General features: G+C 35.0%; 1 protein-coding gene across 1 annotated transcript in view; it reads right to left on the bottom strand.

The window, feature by feature from the left end:
* Window positions 1-12,467, bottom strand: part of adgrb3 (adhesion G protein-coupled receptor B3) — a 207,594-nt gene that overhangs the window by 46,323 nt on the left and 148,804 nt on the right. The window contains exon 16 of the mRNA XM_067385508.1: window positions 10,088-10,131. Coding sequence (XP_067241609.1) covers window positions 10,088-10,131 — 44 coding nt within the window. The remainder of the gene's footprint in view (window positions 1-10,087; window positions 10,132-12,467) is intronic.

Genomic DNA, 12,467 nt, shown 5'->3' with positions numbered 1-12,467 from the left:
CACTAGTCACTGCATGTCAGCTACCCATAAACTAACACATGTCAATGCCACATAAGGTCATCAATATGAATACCAATTATCTGAGTCTGTGACTCAAGTTCAAGATTACTACTACCTACCCCACTAGATGATAGATAGATGATAGATAGATGATAGATAGATGATAGATAGATAGATAGATAGATAGATAGATAGATAGATAGATAGATAGATAGATAGATAGATAGATAGATAGATAGATAGATAGATAGATAGATAGATAGATAGATAGATAGATAGATATTGATTTGAATATGAAATAAGGAACATAAAGCCATCTCTTTGGGAAAAAAAAAACAAAACATCACAAGAACTTTGCTATTCCAGTCATCACCTCTATCTCTTCAGAGCAAAATTTTACGAGGGAAAAATGGAGATTTATGTCACAGTGTGGCTGCCCTGTGCTTTTTCATACATGCGAAAATTGATAGAGTTGTAAGTATTCAAGTGAGATGAGAGTCTGCATGACCGATGCAGAGCGAAGCAACATTTGGCCTTAGAGAGAAAGATTCTGTCTTTAAATCAAGGTAACTTATCATTTTCACAATGCTAGGAAATATACCAAACCTTACTGATAGCTTTGGAGAAACCTCTCATCAGTTGTGCTGAGATATAATTTGAATCTGATTATATACAAACGCTATCCTGAAGCCATGTTTAGGATAACATAAGCCATTTAACTGAACAAGGCTTACAAGCAAACAGGATTATAATGGTGACTTCAGGTATTCGCAACACATTGTCCTCCTTTCTTCCTGTTGCTCAGTACCATTTTGTAAAACAGTGCCTTTGTGCACCTACAAGAGAGGCTCTCTTGCTAATTGAACATACTTCATTGTTTTTCTGTGTAAATACAGTGTTAATGGCAATCAGCAACATGCATTCAAGTCTACATGAATGAGGAATCCAATTTAGACACTGTTTAACCTCAGTTTGTCCTCAAACTTCATGTTTTTCCAAACCTGTATGACTTTCTTTCTTTCGTGGTACACAAAAGAAGAAAAACAATAGACGGTGCTGTTCCTGTTTTCCATGCAATTACAATGAAAGGGGAACTGAAGCTTTCAAAAGGATGTAGAAGTACCATAAAAGTGGTCCTCAAAAATTGTATGCTATATTTTGAGTTTTTTGAAGTCATATTACAACTTTGTGTGAAGAATAGACCAAAATTTAAGTCATTATTCACTGATAATCTACCTCTCCAGTGAATTGTTAACCAACGCAACCCGGATCATTTATTCAGTGAGTCAAAATCAAGAATCAGATCGGTCTGATTCATTTCCAAATCATTTAGATCAGCTTTGTGAACTGGACTAAAGTGAAATGATTCACTGAAAAGATTCAATCCAAAGGAACGATCATTCACAGATCACCCAGGAGTTAGGGCAGATAAGATTTTTAGTGAATAATGACTTAAATTTCAGCCTAATTTCCACACAAAGCTATTTTACAAACATGGAATATAGTGCACGGCTGGTATTGACTATTTTTATAATGCTTTTTTGATGCTTTTGTGTCCTTTCTAAAGCTTCAATTTCAGTCCCCATTCACTTTAAATGCGAGACCTGCACAAAAATCCTCATTTTCTGTCCACAAAAGGACAAAACAACATGAGGGTGAGTAAATGATGACAGTATTGTCATTTTTGGATGAATTATTCCTTTAAAGGTTCCACTCAGCCTGAACCCATGATGTCAGAGGTTAAAAAGATGAGATTTCTCATTCGCACTGAGCTTGTATACGCTAGTGAGTATACATAATGACTTCCAGGAAGAAAGGCACAGAGTTATGATATGAATGTCATCGAAATCAGCAGCTGTTTCCCCACATTGTTCGAGAAAATCTCTTGGGGCTAATTAAAATTGCACCTCAAAATATGCACAATCATGCCAGAGAGAGCTGATAGAGTCGTGCATTTGTGTTCCGTAATTGTTTGCTTGCACAGGCCAATTTTGATTTTGTTCAAAGAGTAAACACGTTAACGAACAAATTTATTAATGAACATGCGTCCACGTAAATAATCATGCAAACAGATTAGAGACTTAACTCAACAGCAAATTTATTCAAATTTATCACTAACAGGCACAGAATCCACATTATTTGAGCCCAATAAGAGCGGCTCTTTTTTTTGATAGCAAATATGAAGCCTGTTTATATGCCTGAGCTTTTCAGGGCAGAGACCCCTCCCTCTTTATAAGCTGCCTATAATAATACCACAGGGCTAAAATCCATTCCAGTGGCTCAAATTACACTCAAGGGGGCAGACTCGGGTGGCCCTTCATTCAATGAAAATTGAATTTGGTAAATACGATTTCTCTGTGTTCTTATCGGTCACCGCACAGAGAGGCCTGGCTCATACTCCCTCATATTGCTTCTGAAGCACCGTGTAATTTTCATATTTGAAGATGATTAAGATTAAATAGAAGCCATTTTCAATTTGCAGCATGGGCCAGACAGAACTAAATAAGTAAATAATTAAATGACTGGAATTATACAGATATCATATAATTATTGAGAAAGATCATAACAAAACAACCCGAATTAACACGATAATCATGTTAAAGGGATAGTTCACCTAAAAATGAAAATTCTATCATCATTTGTTCACTCTCATGTTTTTCAAACCATGCATGACTTAAATAATATTTTGAAATGTGCATACAGTGAAGGTCAGTGTTATATTCTTTTGTGTTCCACAGAATAACAAAAGTCATACAGGTTTGGAATAAAATGAGGGTGAGTAAATCATAACCAAATTGTAATTTTTGTGTGAACTATCCCTTTAACTGTGGAAGATTGTTTTTTTCTGCCACTAAATAAAAAAAATAAATAAATTAAAAAAAAAATCACAAAAAAGGTAATTGTGACTTTTTAATCTCACTTTTTTCTCGCAATTGTAAATTTGCATCTCGCATTTCTGACTTTATTTCTCAGAATTGCAAGATTTAAACTTGCATTGCGAGTTATTAAGTCAGAATTGCGTGGTATAAAGTCAGAATTGGGTTAAACTCGTAGTTGCATGTTATGTGCAAAAAGTAAAGAAAAAAGTCTGAATTCTGACTTTACAACTCACAATTGTATGTTATAATGTCAGAATTGCAAGATATAAACTCGCAATTCTGACTTTTTTCTCTCAGAATTGCGAGTTTATATCTTGTAATTCTGACTTTATAACTCGCAATTGAGTTTATATTGCAAATCTGTCAGAATTGTGAGAAATAAAGTCAGAATTGCGTGATAAAAACTTGCAATTGCTAGAAAAAAGTCAGAATTGCGACTTTATAACTTTTTATAATTCTGAAAAAAAGTCAGAATTGTGAGAAATAAAGTCAGAATTGCATGAGAATTATATATAAAGTCAGAATTGAGAGATATAAACTCACAATTGCGAGTTATAAAGTCAGAATTACAAGATATAAACTCGCAATTCTGAGAGAAAATAATCAGAATTGCGAGTTTATATCTTGCAATTCTGACATTATAACATGCAATTGCGAGTTGTAAAATCAGAATTCTGAGAAAAAAGTTAGTCTTTTTTCCCGCATTTTTGCACATAACATGCAACTACGAGTTTATATCTCATTCTGATTTTATAACTCACAATTCTGACTTTACAGCTCACAATTGCAATTCTGAGGGGAAAAAAAATCAGAATTGTGAAATAAAAAGTCGAAATTACCTTTTATTATTACCTTTTTTATTTCATTGCAGAAACAAGCTTCCATATTTAAATACTCAGGGGTGCATTTCCCAAAAGCATCGTTAGCCAACTAATGTTGCAAGTTCCATCGTTACTAACATAGTTTAACAATTTGGTGTTTCCCGAAACCATTGTTCAACTTCAAATGAACATTCGCAAACTGCATCACAAACTTCTGTGGTTGAAACGACAGCTGTGGTTAAAGGTGCCCTAGATTCAAAAATTGAATTTACCTCGGCATAGTTAGATAACAAGAGTTCAGTACATGGAAATGACATACAGTGAGTCTCAAACTCCATTGTTTCCTCCTTCTTATATAAATCTAATTTGTTTAAAAGACCTCCGAAGAACAGGCGAATCTCAACATAACACTGACTGTTACGTAACAGTCGGGGTGTATGCCCCAATATTTGCATATGCCAGCTCATGTTCCCAACATTATGAAAGGCATTAGACAAGGGCAGCCAGTATTAACGTCTGGATGTGCAGAGCCGAATCAACAGACTAGGTAAGGAAGCAAGAACAATAGCAAAAAATGGCAGATGGAGCAATAATAACTGACATGATCCATTATATCATGATATTTTTAGTGATATTTGTAAATTGTCTTTATAAGTGTTTTGTTAGCATGTTGTTAATGTACTGTTAAATGTGGTTAAAGTTACCATCATTTATTACTGTATTCACGGAGACAAGAGCTGTTGCTATTTTCATTTTTAAACACTTGCAGTTTGTATAATTCATAAACACAACTTCATTCTTTATAAATCTCTCCAACAGTGTAGCATTAGCCGTTAGCCACGGAGCACTATCAAACTCATTCAGAATCAATGTAAACATAAAAATAAACACTGTACTTACGCGATTAGAAATGCTGCATGACGAACACTTTGTAAAGATCCATTTTGAGGGTTATATTAGCTGTTTGAACTTTTTTTTATGTTGTCTAAGGCAAGCATGAGCTCTTGGGGCGTGGAGCACCAGATTTAAAGGGCCACACACCCTGAATCGGCTAATTTCTAATTATGCCCCAAAATAGGCAGTTAAAAAAAATGAATTAAAAAAAAATCTATGGGGTATTTTGAGCTGAAACTTCACAGACACATTCAGGGGACATCTTGGACTTATATTACATCTTTTTTTTAAAAAGTTCTAGGGCACCTTTAAAAGAATAGTTTCTTGTTTTTATGACCTGAACTTGATAAATTGTTATCTTGAGCAAAATAAGCAAGCTGACATTAAGTACAATGTATATCTTTTATTTCGAATATATACAAATGTCATTTACATATTTTAGTTTGTCAAGAAATTTTAAGCACCGTTTTTGAAGAGTGCACATGTACTGTAGTACATAAGAATGAGCCTATGATAGAGTCTGGAAATAAAGCAAAATAAGAATTAGTCCTCAGATGCCATGTCTGTAATTTATAGCAAAAAAAAAATCTATTATTAATTAGATCTCAAACGGATTCATTCAAGTGATTACTCCACCACCTGCGTGACATCATTCACCAACGTGGCTGAACGACAGGTTTGTGACAATACGGTTTCAGGAAACAGTCTTGACTAGATAGTTGATTTGCTCAGCGATGCATCGCACTATGGCATTAAAGCAGCGAATTACGTCATTGTACAGGAAACACACCCCAGATCATACCTTTTTTTGGTATTTCTTTAGTTCTTGTCGGAGCCAAAAAAGAAATACCAATACAAAAATAATAATAATAACAGCACATGATATGGTACATACAACACTATTTACTAATGTAAGTAGAAATTGTTAGCGCTGCAAATATTTCTGTGTGACCAAACATGACTCTCATTTCTAGAAATCATCCTTTCCATAGAACCTGTCACCACACAGCCTGGCCAAAAGAAATACGTGCTTTATTAATTGCACACTGAGGAACAAAGGGGGAAAGGATGCCAAATCCAAATGGACTCAGATGAAAAGCAAAGAAGAGACTCTGTGTCTCTGAAGAGGGTCTCAGAGCTATAGTCACAAGCACAAGTGACAATAGAGAATATTAGATTCTCAAAATCCACCACACAACATTTATTCAAGACAAAGAGATGTCTCATGGTACTGACAGAGAAGCTGCTTTGGAGGTAGTTTAGCGGTTAAAAACCTGAACCCAAACTCATTCGGTTAAATCCTCATAAGGATCGAACCATGAACCATCACAACTATTCTTTTGACAAAATAACTAAATATTCCCTGTAGAAGATTTACTAGTAAGTCACTTCCGAATGACAAACCTCAAAACAAATATATAAGAAATGAGCCACCAATACTGTTATGCTCTACAGTTCTCCAGAAAGAACATTTAACATTTTTTTCACACTGTTTCTACCTTATATCTCATGTATCAAATTATCAACAGGTACTGTCACGGTTCCAGTCATTCCCGGACTACATTTCCCATAATCCTCCCTGCCAATCACCTGCACTCACTCCACCAATCAGCTAACACTAATCACCACACCCAGCTGCCACGCATTACCTGGACTATATAAGCTAGTCACATCCTCACACACATTGCGAGGTCTTGTATACTCTGGTTACATTTCTGAGAGCTTCTTATTGTTATTGTCTGCCTGTTATTTACCCTGTCTGTTCCCTGTCTATGATTCCCTGCTGCCTGCCTTTGGACTGTGTATTGTTTATTGGACTTACGATTGTTATCTGCCAGCCCTGACCTATTGCCTGCACCTCAACTACGATTCTGCATGCTCTCGGCCATACCAGTTTGCTGTTGTTCCACCATTGCCTGTTTTACGTCAAACTCAGTCTAATAAAGCTTGCATATGGATGTCTCACCTCATGTCCTGCCTCATTACAGGTACACTACCATCCATTTTATTTTTTAAAATGTAATTTATTCCTCTGATGGCAATCTCTTTCTGGTAACACTTTACTTAAAGATGCAATACGTACAATTTTTGCAGTAAAATATCCAAAAAAAAAAACAATAGGCCAGTGTTATACATTTTGTTCACTCAAGTACTAACAATATCCCAAGTGTTTCCAACTATTTCTAAATCGTGAGAAAATTGTGAGGAGTTGCCTGTCAATTGTGTCATTTCTGCATTATGCAGCTTTATTTTTAGTAACAGTAATCCAGCATTTTCTCCATCATACAATACTTTTAAAATGAATTGCATGCCATTTATCAACACAAGCCATTCAGCATTTAATATGATATTCTAAAATCGATCTTGCTTACAGTGTGCAAAAAGTGTCTCACAGCAGCCACAGAGCAAATGCACAGAGTAATGATATAACATAATTTTCAACACACTCAGATGTATCTAATATGATAAACAGCTGTTACCTCATACTCATGACCGGAAAAGCGGAAGTGGCGCCGGTGACTGTGGCATAATAAAAGTTCCGCTGCTCGTGAGGCGTGTGTTGCGCAATCGCTCCAGTGGCCTCGTTCAGCTCCCACAACACTCGCTCCTGCTCTGCTTCATACTTCATTAACGTTACTAATAATCACATCCATGAACATGATTTCTTTCTGATTCCTATCCCGATTCTTTTGCACCGTCCGTTGAGGTGAAGACTACATGTCCCAAGATTCCGTGCTCAAACTTGGCATCATCAAGCTACACTTTTGTTTAGAATAGGCCTCTAGCGACCTCTATCGGACAGAAATCCTACATACTGCACCTTTAAATGCTTTATATAACACATTATAAAGTATTTGTAATGCATTAATTATGCCAAGTATGGTCTCATGAATATTTGTAACCACAGTTATAATACATTACAATACTTATCTATTCATTGTTACACCTTTAGAAAGTATAATGCGTTAAAGCACATGACAATCAACCAATTTCAGATGTAACAAGGAATCTGGAAATATAATAATACATTATTATTACAACTTTGGTTACAATTATTAATGAAAAGATATTATGCATTATAATGTACATTATAAATACCTTTTATAATGCATTATACATAAAAGCTTTTGTCACAGCTGGCTGAGGATGATGTCGTGAGGAGAAGCGGATCTAAAATAGCAACTTAACTTTAACATCCAACAAAGAGTAATCCAAAACAAAGAACTGGTAACATATCAGTGTGCATGACACACAAACAATACCAAACCATGTGTAACAGAACTGAGGGCACTGTATACACGTGAACAAATGAGGAACAGGTGTGAGTAATCAATGAAACAACTATAGCTGTGTCTCATTTCGAAGGCTGCGTCCTCTGGAGGTCGCATTTGAAGAATGCATACGTCATCGAGGCGGTATTGTTTAAGAAAGGTAACCATTAGATTGCAAAGTAAGAAAGAAATTACAGTATTTTACACCTCACAAGGAATAACAGTCAATTGCATTACAGTTACTTTTCTTAAATAAGACATCCTTGAGGATGTTTGCAGCCTTCAAATGCGACCTCTGGAGGACGCAGCCTCTGAAATGAGACGCACAAATTGACAATAACAAACTAAAAGTCCTTGAAAATGACACAGAAACACAACAGAATATAATGGTAGTATGTACTGTATAATACTTCTTCAAAAAGCACTTCAAAAAGTGGGCAAATATGGTTTACACTATCATAATGTATCCCCTCATATAATTTCTTCCAACTATAAAAACGATTATGACAGGACCAGAAGTAATGCCTTGCCGTATTTGGGGATCTGTCCGTTTCATTTTTTACTCATTCTTCAGTGACATTGGAGTAATTATTCTCAAACCGCCTCTGAAAGGGCATTGGTGGAAATGACAATCTCACACTCCAGTTCCGTTTCCTGTAGAAGCTAAAGGTTGTGTCTTTGGTTGAGGTAAGCTGGTCCTTGATCTATTCTGAGAGACAGTATTCTCAGAATAACATCCGGATATGGATTCTTTCCGGCTAATTTACAGTATTTCTCAGACTAATACAATGAAATGCTTTTTTGCAATCCAATTTACTTTAATAATTAGCCATATTTCTATGTGGAACAGGAAATCTATCTAATCTAAAAATAATGAATGATGAATATCATGTAATCGGAATTAATCTCATTATACTTAAAGGGTTAGTTCACCCAAAAATGAAAATAATGTCATTAATTACTCACCCTCATGTCGTTCTACAGCCGTAAGACCTTTCATCTTTCGAATACAAATTAAGATATTGTTGATGAAATCCGATGGCTCATTGAGGCCTCTATTGAGAGCAAAGCAATTCAAACTCTCAAGATCCATAAAGGTACTAAAAACATGTTTGAAACAGTTCATGTGAGTTCAGTGGTTCTATCTTAATATTATAATGCGACGAGAAAAAACAAAACAACAAAAAAAAACAAAATAAAGACTTTTCAACATTATCTATATGGGCCAACTGCAACACTGCTTCAGTGCTTTACGAATCGAATCAGTGAATCGGAGCGGCAAAGTCACGTGATTTCAGCAGTTTAGCCATTTGATAGGAGATCCGAATCACTAATTCGAAACAAAAGATTCATAAAGCTCAGAAACTTTATGAAGCAGTGTTTTGAAATCGGCCCATCACTATATTGTTGAAAAGTCGTTTTTTTGTTTTTTTTTGACACACAAAAGTATTCTCGTCGCATTATAATATTAAGATAGAACCACTGTACTCACATAAACTGTTTCAAATATGTTTTTAGTACCTTTATGGATCTTGAGAGTTTGAATGGCTTTGCTCTCAATAGAGGATTTCATCAAAAGTAATAAATGACATTATTTTCATTTTTGGGTGAACTAACCCTTTAATTTTCTATATACAGCTATGGAAAAAATTAAGAGACCACTTAACATTGATTTCTGAACTTGGAGTGGTCTCTTAATTTTTTCCATAGCTGTATATTAATTCAATTTACTTGGCTCAGTGGTTGTTTGGATAAAATCGCAACAATGCTGAAAAATATTAAGGAATCTTTAAAATGTTTTGTTTTATTGCTTTGCCTTAGAAGCAAGTTATTACATTTCGATTCAAGATTCCAAAGACATTTTTTACTTGAATTGTGCACAATTACACTGATAATGGGCATTCGGGCATAATCAGGTCAGTTCTGATTTCATGTTGACTTTAGAGTGAAAAGACAAGAGGAGTCTGACAGCACTGCAAGTGTTCAAAATATTTCTTATCAAATGGATTCTCAGAGAATAACACGATCAAAATTCTATTACTGCTAATGTCAACCACTGTTTCACCCGGATGGCAGCGGAAACACGTTTCCATGGATACAATGCTCAATATTTCAACAAGCTATTTATTATTGCCCATGAAGTTATTGTATTAAAGTCTCATTTTCACAAATCAGAACACAATCTTGCACACGCTGATTTCAAAAACTGACTTTCACTTACATAATAGAGCTGTCCCACAGTGCACAGAATGGATTCATTGTTCCCTGCAAAAAAACACACACACACACACACACACACACACACAATGTGATTGGACAAGCAACATAATGATTAGACATATCACAGTACATACCAATAAAAAGACATTTTCACTACGATAGCCAGTATCTCAAAACATAAGTCACGTTGTTTAATAGATAAATTAAACAGGAAAGGAAAAAAGGAGAAAAAAGCTCCCATTGTAATCATCTGGGCCATATCTTGATGACACAATGAGGAGAGAAATAACTGGCGATGGCAAATTAATTATCGCACTAATTACTGCTATTTGTCTGTTGATTAATGAGCCTGAAACATATGTCAGAGGTATTGTAGAGCTCCCCTTTGATTGGCTGTAGTGATTTAAAGAGGAACAGAAGACTATATTTCCTTCCAATTTCAACCCAAATGCAGGCAGATTCGTCTTCTAGTTTCTCTTTAAAAGACCATATGTTTTATTCATTAATGTGCTTTTTACATCAATCGCAAGGGAGGATTTGGATCACTTTGATTAGTGTTGAAGATCATAGGTTGCACACCGTACAGCAGGGGCGTGCCGTCCATATAAGCTGTGAATGCTCTGCATACCCAAACCATTTGAGAGAATGAGATTGTGGATTTGCTAAATAATATTAACACTATAAATTCCTTGTAATTTGAGGTGTAACATAAAGCTTACAAAACAAAATGGTGGTGATATATATGTAACTGTCTGTCATTTATTTATTTGCCAAACGACTGTAATGTTTCAGTATATATCCACAACAGCTTTGGCAGCTACGCTCTATTGCTATGTATCGTCAGCATTGTCCCACGTTCTCATTGGTTTGCTGGCATATGGGGGATTTTATGCGCAAGGAAAGCTGTCCACGAATTGCTCGTCCAAGTGGAAAAATGTGTTGTTGCTTCCAGATCTAGAAAATCACATTGCATTTGATACAAAACTAATTAGACTAGATAGGGAAATAATGTTTTTTTTTCTTTTTTCTTTTTTTTTCACAAAAACGTATAAACCGTTAAAGAAAGATCTGCTGTAACAATCTGAGGTTGTTAATCGATAGGAATATGTAGGCCTAAGTATTTGTTAAAGTCATCAATGTGCATTATTTCAACTTATTTTTTAAAGAATACTTTTTTTATTATACTTATTGTCACATATTGTGTGGTAGCAGCACACGATGAAGACGAAGGAGATAGCAATAACAGTCTTATTAAACTTTACAAACTCGGGAGAAACACTAGAATAATCTCAGGAACAATAATGATACCAGGAGTAACTCAAACACAGGGCATAAATACACAGGGCAAACAAAGGGAACTAAATGAAACACAGGTGAAACTAATCAGTAACTCTGGAAATAAACTATAGGGCATGATCAGTAACTATTGAAAAAAAAACAAGGATTGAGAACACAGGCAAACTAAGGGGCTGTTTACACAACATAGTTTTTAAGTAAAAAAACGGAAAACTTTTTATGTGTTTTGGCCGTTTATTTACACAACAATGGCGTTTTGGGGGTCTGCAAATGCAATCTTTTGAAAACGGGATTCAAAGTGTACGTTTTTGAAAACGATACCATTATCGTCTCTATGTAAACTTAAAAAACAAGCATTTGTGAAAGCTGTGACTATAGGCGCGTAGTGTTTCCTTACAAAGTGACATTGCCGATTTTTGGCATTGCATGAATAATAAAACCTCGTTTTTGTGGATCCATGTGAATGGGGATCGTTTGGACAACGTTGTTGTCTGTAAAAATGCAAAGGAAAAACATTTCCATTTTTAGTGCATCCTTGTCATGTAAACGTACTTTAAAACATAAACAAACTGAACATAAACATGATGCTTATGTCTTTTAAAATTAATTATATTTTACTTAAAAGTTATTTATAACAGGATACTTATGTTTATATTTATAATATTATACTTATATTTTAGTTATTGTAATACTTATATTTACTATATTATTCTTTATTAAAAATTTAAATTTAAATCTACACCTGCCATGGTGTTTCAAATTTGTCATGTCTGATTTAGATCTGTTTCTTTGAGTGTGTCCTAAGTCAATGCGTTTAAACGGTACCATTTAAACTACTCTGTTTGGTTACGTTATGGGGAAAAATGGGGGTAGAGGCACTCAGCATACCCCATAAAATAAGTCACCTCTCACCACTGCTGTACAGTATCCAGTATATATTAATATGTTTTGTAAATGAATATGCTTTTTTTTAAGGCGTATGAAGCAAATGATAGACACAGCCAGTATTGCTACATAAATTCATGTTAAATAAATCACAGTATACACAGTTGTTAAGGGAAATTGAAGACATTTCAAATAGATTT

This window comes from Chanodichthys erythropterus, chromosome 5, assembly GCF_024489055.1.
Source record: "Chanodichthys erythropterus isolate Z2021 chromosome 5, ASM2448905v1, whole genome shotgun sequence".
Lineage (NCBI taxonomy): Eukaryota > Metazoa > Chordata > Actinopteri > Cypriniformes > Xenocyprididae > Chanodichthys > Chanodichthys erythropterus.
The sequence above is the reverse complement of the archived record's forward strand: the minus strand, read 5'-3'. Positions and strand labels throughout refer to the sequence as shown.